At 37.0% G+C, this 16935-nt stretch overlaps 1 protein-coding gene and 1 long non-coding RNA gene across 3 annotated transcripts in view; both read right to left on the reverse strand.

Moving 5' to 3' along the window:
* Positions 1 to 6119, reverse strand: part of LOC109066706 (glutamate receptor-interacting protein 1-like) — a 224518-nt gene extending 218399 nt beyond the window's left edge. For both annotated transcript variants that reach the window (XM_042739533.1, XM_042739498.1), the window contains exon 1: positions 5703 to 6119. In XM_042739533.1, coding sequence (XP_042595467.1) covers positions 5703 to 5757 — 55 coding nt within the window. In that variant the 5' untranslated portion in view covers positions 5758 to 6119. The remainder of the gene's footprint in view (positions 1 to 5702) is intronic.
* On the reverse strand, positions 900 to 5694 carry LOC122139823. Its single transcript, XR_006156572.1, has 2 exons — positions 5228 to 5694; positions 900 to 4985 (listed from the first exon to the last, which is right to left on the reverse strand). It is a non-coding gene; the product is annotated as an uncharacterized LOC122139823 (long non-coding RNA).
* Positions 6120 to 16935: the final 10816 nt, after the last annotated feature.

Here is a 16935-nt window from a genome sequence, read left to right on the forward strand (position 1 = left end):
GATTATTCAGTTTCTGTAGTAATTCTGTACCTAAATATTAGACCAACCTGAAAAACAAAGTACTTTTAATTTCATTTGTATCTTGTAACTGTTTTTGTGTGTGCAGTTGCTTGTTTATATATTTGTTCTTATTTTATTACTTACTGTTTACTTTTTTAGTTCAAATAAATTCAATTCTGAGTTTGAATGTGCGTGATTCTTTAACCAGGGGGAAGGGGGCATGGTCCATGTGAAATCACCCATGGGCGATGCACCTTCTCCCTGTGGAAATAACCCTGCCACCACAGCTGCAAAAAAAATCATAGAGGAAACACTGTAATATCTCCACTAGTGTTGCCAAATTACAAACATTATCACCATTTTCAAGCAGGTCCACCCCAAACTCAGAGACAATGTTGTCATGTTAGGCTGGTCAGGATACTTAAAGAAACAGAGAAATATTTATAGCACCACAGTCTGTGTTTACACTTTTCAAATGGCATTTCTATTATTATTTTTTACTTAGTTGTCTCTAGATATATGAAGCTTGGATAGTAGTATTTATCAAAACAAATAACAAAAAATAAAAAATAATAATCTTTAAAACTATTTAAAGTCTATATAACCTCAAAAACCCATACATAAGTTTCTGTAAAAGGACTACCTGAAGATAAATACTAAAATGTCCATATCAAAGCTCATGTGGGTTGACCAGCATACATCTAATTGCAGCACGATGGGGGCACAGAATCACCTTGTTTCAATTCCAATCTATCATTTCAGTGTTTCCTACACATAGACTTTACTTGGTATATTAACAGCCGCCCAAGTAACATTTTTGCTTTTCTTATTTTTATCCTCTTATATATATATATATATATATATATATATATATATATATATATATATATATATATATATATATATATATATATATATTATATATTTTTTTTTTTTTTTTTTAATCCGCCTGAAATAATGAAGCCATCCGTGATCAATTATCTACCAGAAAATCTCCCCTTGCCCTACACGTTTTGTATCTGCTCGTTCTGTGTGCGCAAGTAGCCTACTGTTTACTTCTGCTGACATTCCTCTGTGCACTGCAGTGACACGCTGGATATTTCACAGACAGGGCTCGACAGAGTGGACACTTCAGTCCCATTTATGACTAAAAATAGATGTGTCCAACTGTAAAATGTATTTAGGAGCATGTGTGTGAATAAAGCAAAATCCCTCCGGTGAGTTTTATTTAATGTCATAAAAAGTCTTCAATACATGAAATGGTAAAACGAACATCTTAAAGATAATTTTAAGACGGCTTATATTTTGGGGATGGAAAAACATAAATTGCGATACAGCCTATTGATTATTAAATTTCAAAAGGCTATGATTTAATTTTAAAAAAAGAGCGGGGAGGCGCTGTTGTGCATTCTACAGGCTCGCGAAACAGCGTTTTTCAGACTGCTTCAAAATTATTCTCAATCGATGAATAGAGCACATTTATGCCACTGTGAACTTGAGTTGATGAATTATGACAATAATGTCTACTTTTTGACCTTTATATAATGTTTTTAAAGGTTGTAAGAATGCATAGTTGCATAGATCTGAAGGATCAACCCGCAATAATATAGATATTTCAAAATAAGAGTCACGCTGTATTTCAGGCTTCTTTATAATTAAAAGTCACATGTTACTTTTTTTTGGGGGGGGGCATTAGTGGGATTTTGGTTACACAATAAATTGCATTTAATTTAATTTCCATTTAATTCATAGTACACTACTGTAGTTTCTGGCTGGAATTCTTCCCCACAGGAAGAAAAGTGAAAGAACATTATTTGACATATTACTCAATATATAGATTTTACTATGTGTCCCATTCATTGAGAGAGACACTATATGACAAAGCAATGATAACTCTACCATTTAAATGCTGTCAATTAGCATAATTTACAGTATTTACATAATATGTTATTAAAATAAATTTCAAAAATAAAAAAATATATAGTTAAAAAAAATCACACATTACTTGTTATTTGTCACATCTAGTAAACCATTTTTGTGCCATGGGTAATAGAAGGATTTTCCACCCGTCTACCACCGCAAGTATAATTCAAACCTGTGGGAAGCACTGCATTTTGCTTCCTCATTCTAGCCAGAGGAAATCACAAGCATGAAATAATGGTGAGGCATTGATAAGCACGTATGAATGCACAACTCCTCCCCACACACTTCTATAAAAATCCACAATTACCGATTTCAAGAGGCAAATATCATCATTCGGCTTCAGGTGCGGAACTGACATTAATCTGTTGTTCTAGCGGTTCAGCTGCTTCAAAACAGATCAGACAGCAAAACAAGACTGTGCTTTATTGAATGACTACAGGCCATTCCCCATTCAGAACTAAGAGAGATAATGAAACAATGTTACATGTCACCATCCCGTTTTTGCTTTGTGTTTTAACGATCTTGATTACTGACTCATTTGTTTAATGCAACACATATGGACATTCAGCTCCAAATGCTGGAAGGCAAGCAGAGTTTTATTGTGACATATTGCAAATAACAGCACTGGAGTCTTTCAATTGCTAGAAAAAAAAACAGCTGCCACATTTTAGCAAAGACACGATACAAGAAATAAATAAAAAAAAAACTAATCAGTGCAAAAGAGAAAAATCAAGTGGTCTAATTATGAAACCAACCTTCAGAGAGAATATTTCTTCCACACTGACAGAGACGGTGCTGATGTTCAATATAAACACAATACAAAAAATATGCAATAAATGGTTACAGATATAAATAAATATATATAACTGAATGTGCAAAAGCTAACAAGGTGGTTGTAATTAGAACAATTATGAAATTATCTTCTCTGTTTTGGTGAAAGGTTATGCGTTTTCTCGGGGATTAAAATTGTATCTCAAGTTTGCAGCGAGAAGACACCTTTACTAAATTCTCGATAACCTGAAGGCAGCATAAAATGCTTGATAAATGTCCTTTTTTAGTATCTCTGTAAAATGAGAAGCATATAATCAATATGTAGAGGCAGACACTACAAGAAGATCTGACTTGTGCTGCATCATTCAAACCTGCTCATACATTATATTTCAGGTACTTCTGACTGCTATTATAAATTAAATACTCTAATTCAATCCATCACCAAGTCCTGAAATCTGTTTAAATGATCTTATTATCTCAGATGATGAATTGCATCTTTACCAAATATTAAGATGGATGCATTGCCTAGGTGCATGGACAAGCAGACCTGTACGCTCAAGACCCAAGCATTAAATACAGCTAGATGTCCTTAAATTGAATTATGGAAAGAGTGATAAAAACGTAAACCTATTTGTTCCAACAACTGCAGTCCTGCAGCACACAAGAGAAGCAGCATCTAAGAGACATACAAAGCTTTACCCTCCATGCCCTAGATCTCCCTACCCGTTCAATACAAAGACAACAGAGGAGGAGGTGGAGGAGGTTTGCAAGCCATAGCAATTCTGCACCGATCCAAGGACACAGCATCATCCACAGCTTTCTGCAATATCCCCTCAAACCCAATTACATGCCACATTGCCAGGCAGCAGGGCACCAGATCACAAGTGCCAGTGTGCCGAAGATGGCACTAATGCCATGCAAAATTTGCTTTTGCATGTGGATCTGCAGCATTCAACAGCATTCCAATAAAGTCTAAATACTTGGCATTAAAAGTGAATATACAGTACACCTGTTTGAACCGTACTGACTCACACTGTGGCAGCCACATATATGTTTTGTTGTTTGACTGCGAGTGGCTTTAAACAACCTTGTCTAAAATACGCTTTTATGTTTGCATTCCAAACAGACGAAGGATGTAAATGCTTTTACACAGTCTCAAGGAAGCACGGCTCATGCACAAGCAACTCTGAGGTGAAATCATCCATGACAATAGTGAAATGAAATTCATCAGTCATGATGATATTGACCAAATGTTCACATTCAACACCTGAGAGAGCCATTTAAGTCATCTAAGAGATGCACACATGATCTCAAATACCTCTCTTCACACAAGATTTATTTATACCGGTCTCCAAGAACCACATGTGTCAATGAAAATGCACAGAATATGAACATCAGAAAATCCCCGCCACTCACAATTGCATAAAAAGACACAACCCAACCAGAACCTATCCATTTTCTGATTAAAGTGCATATTCTGGTTAATCCTATAATTTGAGTGAAGAAAAAAAAATATCCATGTACATTTTTATATTCATTTTTCTGTTTTAATTTATTCAACCCATTACTGTTGCAATGAACTGCAATTTCTTTTCATGTTCGGAGGGAAATTCTCCTTGCTCCAAATCTTTGACTTTCAATAACTGCCTGTATCACACTGCACAATGCATAATGACATTTGCATGGATATAAATAATATGGATATTGCAAATAAGGTGTTTACATCACCCAGAATTGTGATTAATACAAGAACATACCAGCAATCTAATTCAGATTTCTTGTAAACAAAATCTTATTTCTTGCAATCAGATTAACATGCTAATATGACGCACATATAATCAAAATACAATCATATTCCAATCTTAAGCAGAATGTTTATGTGCATATAAACAGTCAGCTGACATTGACAACTGTACTGCTTTAGAGAACACAGCCCTTTCCAAAGATCTACCCATATTATCTAAACAAAAAAAGAAAAGAAAAAACACTGCATCAATGTTTGCCCTAAGTGCTGCTGCTCCATACGTAAACCAAACAATCTTTGCACCGACAAACCACGTGTGCAAACACATTTCACTGTCCTCTGAAACATGATCATTCCACGCTGCTTTGATTTGATTCATTATAAGCCCGTGCTCGGTGTACTCTGCCCGTTTGCTGTGGGCAAGTGCGCCTGACTTCTCCCCCGACCATTCAGACCCGTTTTGCTCGACATGCATGGCTGTGATGGATAAGATTTCATTGGGTGCCGAATAGTGAAATTCTGTCGCCGAATTATACCGCAAAATCACCTGTGCGTGAGGAAAAATCAAAACCATTAGCGAACATTACTATTTACACACCTTAACGTTAAATAACAACGGCTACAGGCAGCAACGAGCAGCAATTCATGCCCTACGGCTATGGAGACTTTTAAAGCTAAAGGATAAGCACATGACAGACATACAATACAGGACTAGTAGCTACAATCACACGGTTCCATTGGTGTGTATTATACATTAGGTTTACGAATAGGAAATGAACTGTCACATACCGCATACACATGGTTATCAGCCAAGCCAAGTGGAAGCGACAGAAATGTCATGACTGTAGGCAACATTTTTAAAACTGAGTACTATGAACATATATAATATACTATACTATCAATATGGGCGGTGCATTGGCAACAACAGATGTCCAAATGCATTCTACCAAAAACAAAGGAAGCAGTAAAAGAGAAAAGTAAGCGTAAACAACCCTTTAAAATGTCGATTTAAGAAAAGAAACCGGTCGAGCAAGTGCATTACTACGGAATTCCTCGCGGCGGGCGCGGTATTATCTCTCAATCCACTGATCACCAGGAAAAAGTTGATACAACGTAGCCCCGAACGTTCCAAACATTTCGCGCCAAACATCCACAGTTATAATGTAACAAACAAACAACCCGCGAGACCTTAACAATAAACAGAACGCGCCGCTGAAACAACGCTCGTGCAAAAGCAAAACTATTAAAGCACTGCTTTTCATACCTCCTTCTTGGTCGGCTTGCAGACAAGCAGGGATATTTTTCTTCCAGCCCGGCATTTCGGTGGCGTCGTGTGCATTCAGGGGCTAAATCTCAGGCGCATTTCACTGACGGCACAGGCGTGCATTTCCCCGCGCCTTGTCCCTTCTATTCACTGGCAACCGGTGTAACTGAACGCCGTGTCTCCCTCAGCCTCGTTGTGGAGCTGAGTTGGGGGTGTGAGCAGACACACGAACGTGAAGGTGCCCACTACAACCCACTACAATAAAGTCTTTCCTTTCCTACCTTCCCCAAGCCTAGAATTTTCTCATTATTTTGTCACGTTAAAGCTTCACACTGCAGCCCTAGTAGGCTGCAAATGTAAACGTCACCCCACAACACGTTTCTGTTAAACTGTAGTCTAAATGAAGTGTAATTGTGTGCACTGGGGCTGATGGTCTATTCCACTGTTGTAAAAGTGTGTGTGTGTGTGTGGTCTTAGTCATTCACATCTTAATGGAGTGAGTTATTGATGTGGGTTTGAGGCAGTGTCAGAAATGCACTTTTTTATATTTAGAGGCAATATTTGCCCCCTAGAATGGATTTTCTTTGCCTTTGTGAAGGTTTATTACTTTTCTAGTCACGTAAAACATAGTATGCTGTTCATTTAGGTCAAATGTTTCAACAGGATCTAATGTAATACATTTTTCATCTGGACCATTAAGGCTGTTAATTATCAAATCAAATAAACAGCAAATGGGTCAATAACATTAAATTCACTTTTTGTCTGGATGTTGTACGTAATAAAAAAATACATTCAAATGCAATTCGTAAAAATGACTTGATCTACTACTACTATGATCTACTATGATGTTTTTAATTTCTGAATTAAAAAGTCACAACCAAAACTTTAATTAACCGTTTATTTCAGTGAGCTGGTAATTTAATTATATCTGCTTAATGCTTATATAACATTTTCCATAGATGTTACTGGATTAAGGACTAAATATATGCACAGTAAAGAGAAAAATAAATACTTAATTTAATGTAATCAGTTATATGAGTAAATATAATATAATATTATATGAGTAAATATTCAAATCTGCTTTTATTTTTAATTAAGGTTATACAGCACTAGAGGAGCATACACTGGAAAAAAAAACAGATTTTTACAAAAACAGTTGTATATGAAAAACAATTTCCAGCATATTGTGCTTTTTAAGTTCTCTTTAGGGAGCACACCTTGCATTTAATTCTACTGCCCTAAACAGCTGGTTGCTGTCTATGTTGGTAGTCTCCATTACCGCTGGCATAAAACAACATGGCGCTTCATGCTTCTGCCAGCATGTGCACATCTAATACACAGCCACTGAGAAAAAAAGCATCCAGATTAATGTAGGTTAGGTGACGCTGCTTCTTAGTGGGCATTGTGGCTCATCATCATCGGCCTACTTTTTCTCAGACTGTTGTTTTTTTTTATTCCTTATGTGTTCCCTCCCCCTTCTTATTCCCTGTCCATCCATCCACCAGGGTGCTCTGGCGGCTTCATGCGCGCTGGAGCGTAGACTACGGGGCAAGGCCAGTCTGTAATGAGTCGGGTCGGGCAGAGCTCATCCTCATTCTGAGTCCTTTCTTCCATTCTTCTATTATGCCATTCATCCATTCGTCCTTCTGGCTGCATACCGAGAAGCACATCATCCTCTGACATGATACAGCAGACAGGAAGTGCAAGGGGGTTAGCATGTGGGAATACTGCCCTTACTTAGCAGCTCCCAGTGCCTAATGGTTTTCACTGGTCGGTGTAGAGGTGAAAGATGTTGAGAAGCAGGGCAGAAGTGAGGATGGTATTTTATTACTCTTGGGAAGGATTCTACTTGGAGATTAAATATTCAGGTGAAGGCCAAGCTTGATGTTCCTTATAGTTCCTATTAATATGTGTAGGTTTCTACTGTTGTTAAGCACATTGCACCAGAGCACGACGACTCAAGGCTGCATGTAAAATGCTGTTTTGTGCCCCCAGTCTTTAAGAGGTGGTGAGGAGAGTCCAGAAAACTACATTTAGAGGTCTCCTCAAGGATAGTTTTTGTTGTCAGCACCTGTTTTTGCACTATATTTTCCAATACAGCACTTCAACATAAATGTAAGATTTTTTTTTAGCTTACACTATAGGTTAGTGTTTGAACAAATGCCTCTTTAAGACAATAGAGTGTTAAGGGATTTCTGGTTTTGTTTAGAGTTTTCCATCCATGTGCATCCAGTGTTTAGATTGGTTAGTCATACCTAATTTATTCCGTTAATGACACATGATGCTAAATGTGGCACTTTTGGGGCCTTCATAGTGGCTTTATAAAATTCCTGAGGCGTAGCAGTTATTTGACTCATCCTATCTCTCATTACAAACCAGTTTGCATTACTGTATGGGACAAAACCCTAAAATTATTATCAAGGAGTAGCAGTTCAATAACACAGCAGTTCATAACAAAATACAGTTTTATGCATTGATTCTTAAACATTTTTTCAGTTGCCATTTTATATTAGAATAGTTATAAAGAGAAAGTCATAACTGCAAAGGGAATAGCTGTTCTCTTTAGAAATAGCTTTGTAATTGAACATTGTTTCTCGTTCTTCAGAAGCATAGTGCTTGATGACACATCCTTAATAACGATTTCCAAAAAGCTGCAAACATTTCACAGTTTTTCCATCATGGTCCAAACATTCCAGCTTTTATCTTCCAGGCAATTGAACTTGTCATCCACCTTGTCCATAACACGCTTTCATTTAACTGCAGAGGAAGACAGCAACACAATTATTGTCACGTTTTGATGGATATTAATGCAAACATGTTTCTGAGAGACTTTGATGAGATAAATCACAGAGCGATGTTGCAGAGCTGCTATTTCAGCTGTGACAATGTACGCTTGACACTTCTGCAAGTGTGTATTTTAAATAAACCTTCGCTATTCAACCTGTGGTTGTACATAATTGAACATGTTTAGCAATTATTAGAACACTCTGTAATTACCATGCAGTTGTTATGAAATAACGATCAGCATGCATTGATCTTGACATATTGTCTAAGTATTGACATGCTTGCATATGAATGATGGAGTGCCTCATTTGAAGGTGTAATCAAAAGACAAGCAAGCCGCCATTACTGCTCTTAACTCTCAATGCTAATAACAGTCATTCACCCAACTGTGATTCATGAGATGACCTTTCAGGGAGGACACACGGTTATACCCAACTTTAAATACACACCCAGCATGCCTTGAGTTGAAGTCCCATTCACTCTCAGCAGGGTGCCAGGTCAGTGAAGCTCTCTGTACTGTACGTCTGTAGAGTTGAGCAGATGGAGTGTAAAGAGAGGGAGCATAAATAAAGAATACTGGAAAGATGGTGAATGTACAGATGGAAAAAAAGAGAATTTCTTTGCTCCTGAGGAGGTACCCGTGGGTCTGCCAAGGGAGCTGAAATCACAAATTCGCATGCAGGTCTTGCAGTAGAGACAAACTCCCACTGCTGCTGAGAAAGGCCAGGCTCCGCACCACGGCTGCCTGTGCACAATGTAATTCATGGCCCTGTGGCAGCGCTTCAAGTATCACGGGACAATATGATTTCTGCTTCAATCAGAGTGCTTTAGTGCCCATTACACTTCTTGTATGCATGGGCAAATAAAAATCCAGTGGCGGTGTACTTCCTCTTAGCAGCCAATAAGCTGCTGAGGGACAGATATTGAAAAGCCAAGATGAAGCCAAGGAGAAAATCAGAGAAAGTGAAAAACAACAAAAGGGATATGTGTGCAACTACTCAGGGAGAAATTAAGAACAAAATATTCAAAAGAAACTGAGGATCGCCATGACTAGACAAGACTATTGACTTTGCGTGACAGTCCTTGGAGTTTTTTATGAACAATATTGAAGCTCCTAGAAGACGTCCTGTTTCTGCCTTCTAAGGGACAAAAGCAAAGAAGCTCGAGGACGTCCTCTGTACTACAAACAGTTTCATTCTTATGGTTTCTGAAGCACTTTTCATCAAGGTGAAGCTTGTATGTTGGTTTTTTTTTATAGCATCGACCCTTTCTAGTGGGCAAACAAGAAACTAATAATTGTCAATTGTGACATTATATATATATATAAAAAAAAATCCTAGAAAGGCATTATAACACTGTCAGATTTTGTAATGAGAGTAGTTCTGTCAACAGTGACATGTTCACAAAGATCTATAAAATAGTCAGTACTATTTTCACTCTTGTTTGGCACCGCTGGAGTGTAGAGAACAGCCCCTATGAGACCCAACCGCTCTAGACAGTGTAGTCACGCATCCTCTGCTGTGTCAGAAATGGCCGGCAATAATTTTGTCTTTATTTGCCTTCCCCGTCTAAGGCTTGTCAAGTACCCTGATGTTCAATGAATCAAAATGACAACTAGCTGCAACTACGAAATGTGGAGGCACAGTAGGGTTTTGTGCTGTGTTCTGCTGTAAGGCCTAGAAACGTCCACTGCAGAGTTAGCAACTGATCTAAACGCATCATGACATCTCATGACATCATTGTGTGCTTCTGTACCTTTTAACCTCTGAAAGTTTTAAATGTGCTGTCTGTGCTGACTCAAAGTAATCTCCCCAAGGCCTTAAATCCATTAATGAATGCTCCATTATGAATCATTTTTGGTAGGATGAAATCACCTGAAAATGGAATTCTTTCATCATTTACTCACCCTCTTTTTGTTCCAAACCTGTATGGCTTCTTTTCTAAAGAAATTTTGTTAGGTCTTTTTCATGCAATTACTATGAAATGGGACTAACCTTAAAACAGGATGTAAAGACCCCTAAAAGTATTAGAAAATTCATAAGACTCATCAGTCTTATGATAGCTTTGTGTGAAGAAGAGTTACTGAGTTGAGAATGAAAAGTGGATCAGTTTAAGACACAAATCATTCTGACGGGTCTTGTGAACTGATTCACTGAAATAATCTAATTTAAAAGAATGATTCATACATTATTCTCATGAACTTGGGCATGAAATACTAGAAAAGCCGTCAAGATTTTTAGCTAATGATTTAAATCGAGGTCTGTTTGTCACACACACTTATTGCATGACATGGAATATAGCGCTCAAGTCACACATACATTTGTATTATTTAAAAAAAAAATGGCCAGAATGTTAAATAACTCATCTCAAGTTATCATATGAATCATAAGTTCACAGAACTCTTTGTAATGTTTGCTTCTGTGCTGAAATGGACAATGAAGTAAAGAACACAAAGGCCCCAAGCATCTGAATCACTAGACTAGGAAATCAATAAATGTACCAGTACAACCTCAAAAAAAGAGAAAAAAAACTCATGATACCAAACAACAGACAATCAAACAAATCACTCAAATAATAAACAATTGATAAAAAAAAATAATTTATAAAAAAAAAAAAACATGATGTACTCCAACTGTCCTTGCTCTCATCTCATTTTAATCAAGGCAACTACACATTTCTTGATCAATTATCAATGCATTTATAATTTCCCTGTCTCATATATGGTTTTAAATTATTATTTTTATTAATTAAACTTTGAAAAAAACTCATTGCCTTTTGATGTTCGTGGCTTCTTGTTGCAAAAAATCAGATATTTCAAATAAACGTATAACTACCAGAGAATTCAATAGCCTTGATTTTAGAAGTTACTGCTCAAACAAAAAAACTCACAGCTCTCTTTGATATTCTTTACAGATGAATCCTTTGTGGATCTCTTATATGCTCTATGTGACTTTGTGTGAGTATGTGATTGAAACAAGAGATGCAGAAAGAGCACTTTTTAAAAAGACTGTTGTTATGCAAGCACTACAAGCATCAATTCTCAGAAGACCACCTGAATACAAAATGGTTATTTGTGTCCCTGTGACAAAACAGTATTGAACAGTATTCTTCTTTAAAATAAGAACGATTTTAAACAGTACAGTCACATATTGCTTTGATTCTTAGATGTTTATTGAGAATTTGTCTGCATTATTAAACTGGTTCATCTCAGTACAGAATGTCTTTCTGCTTCACATACAGAATAAATATCCTCTTCACCATATATTTCCAACTCAAATAGCTGTTAGCCAACAGAGACATTGCTATCAGTTTTAGAGACACTAAAGACCAAATTATGAAATAAAATATGATCACACTTGGCCTGTGGTCCTTAAATTTCAAACCCAATTAAATCACCGGCTTTCGAAAACAGCTTTCTCTGAGGTCTTGCTGTCAACATTAAGGCTTCATTGGGTTCTTGGTTAATCAAATGTGAATTAGATTAAGCTCTTTAATTAGCTAAATGTGTTGAGAATAAGAGTGGGTTGGCCAAGAATGAGTCTAATTAGACAAGGCCAAAATCTGCTGGAAAGGACATGACAATGTCAAGTGATGAATTACAGAGAACATTATTCTACAACACCTCTTTACACTATAACACAAAAAACACATAGATTTCTTAAAAAATCAAAAAAAATAAATTATTATGCTACCCCATAAGGCCATGGGAGAGGATTTGTAAATAGTGAAGTGAAGCTGATAGGTCATGTGACAATGACAACATGGCGAATGTAGTATTTTCAGATTACATTCATACTACACAAAAACATACTTTTTTAGCAGCCGCAAAGAAATTACTTATTCAGAATAAGATACTACTCATGAGAGTATGGGATTTCGAACACAGCCTAACACTTGATTTGTTCCCTTGATTTGTTCCTGAATGAATCAGTGTTTTTGAACAAATAGTTTGAATGAATGATTCAATGTCTCAATCACAAAAACAGCCAATTACTGCCACCTACTGGCAAAGCAATGTAACCTGCAGAAAGTGTCATTGACAAACATAACAAACAAGCAAGTCCCAGTGATATTGTACTCTTATATGACCATTCAACCATAAGAAATGCTACTTGACCAATTAGATCGGTGAACCAGAAATAAATTATGCATGATTGTATCTATCCGATATAAGAAATTCAGGAACGCCAATAAATGAGTGCCATTATTAGCTTTAGCCTTATTTTTTATAGCAACAGTGAAACAAATATAAGTGTTGACTAGGGAATAGGACCTGTTTCCTCCACATAAGCACCACAGTTGGAGTTTTTGAATGCAGGGAACTTAATGTAATTAAAAACCCACATCAGTATAGAGCAAATCTGAATATTGGGAAGAACCTGTCTCCCTCCATGTCTATGGTTGTCTTGTCCCTGCACTGACAACTAAGCCATTGCCTCAAGGTTTAACTGAAAGTCACGTAACTGATATGGTAAACCCTTTCAGAATCAGTGTATATTTAGGTACCCCTGTTCAGGGGTCTGTACTTGTTGAAGATCGTTAATCGCTGACATGTATATGTTCTCCATCAACCTGAGGTCTCAGAGCAGGTGGTGAGGTCGAAGAGGTTGTGCTGGAAAGTGCTTTATACCTTGCATTACATCCCCTTTGGGAGCCTTTGGGCTATTCCGTTGTGCTCTGTGTTTAAGGCATTGATTAATCAGAGAGCATGCCTGCAATGAGACCACACACCTATACACCTATACACTCGCACTCGCTCCTGCGGGCAACCTCCCTTGAGGGCTCTGAGCTATTTCTCACTGTGAATCAGGAGGCAGAGAGAGAGAGGCCCTAAAGAGAGCAGCGGTGAGGAAGAGCTAGATCAGACATTGTGATAGACAGACTCAAGGAGGATGATGGATGAGTGCAGAGACACTGTCTAAGAATACATGACCTTGTATAATTGCCCTTTGCTTTAAATTTAGCTGCTGTTGACCAATCATAAACTGAGAGGCTCTTGACAAGTATGTGGTGATGGGTCAAACACTGAGGACATACGCCACATGTAGCATCTGTAAAGGCTTTGTAAATGCTGTCGGAATGAGCATTTTAGGTCAGTGCTGTATTTCAGTCTGATTAATGCTGCTGTAACAATGACTCTAATTAAGATAGTAATTCAGATGGGGATATAAAATACTTTGACTAAACAGCTCTTGGAAAGCAACATGGTGCCCATATTAAAAAGCAGAGTTTGAAGCTGTGGGTAATTTTACTTGAAACTGGACAGAAAATATGAGGACAAACACTTCTGATGAGTCAATGTAGCACAGTGCTCTTCCTTTGTCTCTTTGTCTCTGTCTGTCTTTCCTTAATAAAGTCAGCTGATGTAAACAGTTTGATAAAGGTGAAGTGTGTAATAATGTGGATGTTACACATTCTCTTTAGTCCAGCTTGAATGAATACTTAAACAAAAAAATTATGATGAAAATAACTACTTAAATGTCAGTTTCTTCCTCAATGTGAAATCACACACTTCACATTTAATAAAACGGAATAGGGAGTGATGAAATGAGCCATGTTGCTATTTCACAGTCATCCGTTTGCGGATGCGGTGCATGTGAGGATGAAGTAGAAGATAACGTTTGTATATATAGGAGCCTGTAGTAATGAAGTGCTCTCGTGAGACTTTGCCTTGAGGCTCTTTATATTGAACAAATAACATCTTTGCTATTACCATGTATTTACAGCTGACATCCAGTGTGGTCCATGAATTCTTTCTTTTTTTCTCTCTCTCTTCTCAGGTTAATGCGTCTGTTACTTGACTAGCAATTTAAGTTGAGTGTTGGGCCAGAAAATTTTAATTTAATTTTAATGTTAAGTCCAACAAGGGGTGGCCATTGCTTGAATAGAACGCAATTACCTCAATTGAATAAGTCATTAATGGTCCATAGATTGCAGCCCTTTCAAAACAAGAGGTCATTTGTAATTTCCAGATTGCATGTAGCAGAAAATTGGGGGAAAGGTTTGAGAAAGCAATTGAGAGCAGAAAAGGGGAGAGAGAATATGTTGTAGGACAGACTTTTTAATACTGAAAATAAAAATAAAGGACAATTACAACTTGATAATCGATTACGGCTCATCTGGGCTTATTGTAAACAGAAGGTTTATCATTAAATTCAATATGTCTATGTAATACACTGTGTTAGTTTTTGTGTTACTTTTTGTCACCTGGGCTGGGCTTGTTTAATTGTTTTTTAATAACAAAAAAAAACTAAAAGTTCTATTTTTGCCAACTGTAAAGGTTCTTTCACACTAAAAGTGAAATCAATAAGCCTAAAGTAATACTTTACTTGAAAAAGTAATCTGATTACGTAACTTGTAATGCATTCACAGACAGCATCAACAGAGTAGATATTGCCGTCCCAACTTCCTGTGTGAATAGGAAATACATCAACAGGGCTCTGTGCTTGTCAAGATATTTTATGAAGTCTTCAACATGCATGAAAAAGTCACATTTTCATCAACCTATTTGCTTTATGTACTCCATTTTACGTCACAATAGAAACTTTTAAATACAGACTTAGAAATGAGGGCACAACAGTCTTGTCTTCCCCTTGCCCCTGTTTTGCAAGATGCATCTGAGCGTTAATGCCTACAGAAGGAGACATCCCATTATGGGAGAGCTATGGGCATGCTTTTCTGCTTCCATCACACATCAATGCCTACGTGAGACAACATAATTGGGACATCATTTCCTGAAAAAGCCTTGGATAATCTTAGGCAATAGCATAAAGATTTATTTCAGTACAAGGAGATGTTTCTCCACAATGACAAGAAGTCTCTCTCTATCATTTCAATTCAATGTCTTTCCAAAACACACACAAGCACACATGCTCATGCTCCTGCTCTCATGACACCTACTGGAGCCTTGACCCACCGCAAAAGAGATCAACCAAAAAAAAAAAAAAAAACTTCAAAAAATGATATCTTATAATTCTTAAAGAAAACTAACATCAAATTCAACATCTCAAGGTTTTCTGCATAGAAATTATGTATCACTGACATGTTTAAAATCTCAATCTATTGTGCTATTTAAAAGAAATGACTCATTTAATGAGTCTTGAATGAAATTGCTTTATTCCGCATGCAGACATCACACTTGCTATCTTCTTTTTATTTCCTTTCTATGCTTTTGCCACCTGGTGTCGATCCAAGAGCCATTTTCCACACAGCTGTTGAGGGTATTCTGAGAAATCAGAACTGACTTCATGGTGAATTGATTTGCTATTGTGCTCCAAAATAAACTGATGGATTGACAAGCATGAAATCGAAGCCAGATATTTATATATAAATTACCTTCAATGTCAGTGAAAATATATATCATTACATTTACATTACACATAATAACTATTTCTACTGCTTTTTTATCTTCAGTTATTCTGTGATTCATATATTTGCATGCATATGGAGGCGCAAGGGTACATTTCACTGCATGACCGCGCTCTGCACCGCCAACAGTACGAGGATTGTAATCCTAATTATACTTGACCTTCTGTCTCCTACTGAGTCAAAAACACAGTGTGTAGTGCATCTAACTATACCATATTCGATCTCAGAGACAAATTTTGAGAGTGGGTCAGACAATGCTGAGAAAATGCATCACAGAAAAACACATACTGTATCTCTGTATAACATTCAGCCTCTTATAATCTAAGAACCACTAATCTAAGAAATTGAAGAATGTCTTGTAAGTGTTCACATTAGGGTCCAAAGGTCTAAGGCATAAAAGTTTTATTTGAATAAAAAAGGCATAAGATTTGCTTTATCTCTCTGTTTTGGTATAATAATAACAGATGTGATCTCAGATTTTTTGGATCACTGTAAAATAAATAAATAAATCATTTATATGTTAAAAGGCATACAACGCACACACACAAATAAATAAATAAAGTCGAAAGAAGAATACTGCATGGGACAAAAAATATGGCAAATGCATGAACATCTCTATCTATTCCTTCCTATCTTACTAAGAGCATTTCAGAGCAGAGAATGGGAGATGTGCTGCATTCCTCTTTTGGTCCAGGTAGGCTTTGAACTGTGACTCTGAATGAAGATACATTGAAGGACAGGATGAATGTATCATAGAGGGTGCACCTAACACTCGGTCCAGAAGTCAAACCTGTCCTAGAGAGTACAGAGTAAAGGATAATTGCTCTCTCTCTCTCTCTCTCTCTCTCTCTCTCTCTCTCTCTCCCTCTCTCTCGTATGCACCAGGTCATTTCAGTGATTGAAATGAAATCATAGACTCCCATTAATTTGATGTGTCACTAGAGGTAATAGACAATATAGGCTATCATTTGCAAGCTTTTTGGAGTACCTAGTAATCAAGTGACCTCTCATTACTGATCCAAATAGTCAGGGTGGATCTGATTTCAATAGTTTACATATTGATTGTAAAAAAACAAAAAAA

The sequence above is a fragment of the Cyprinus carpio genome, chromosome A4 (genome assembly GCF_018340385.1).
Source record: "Cyprinus carpio isolate SPL01 chromosome A4, ASM1834038v1, whole genome shotgun sequence".
Classification (NCBI taxonomy): domain Eukaryota; kingdom Metazoa; phylum Chordata; class Actinopteri; order Cypriniformes; family Cyprinidae; genus Cyprinus; species Cyprinus carpio.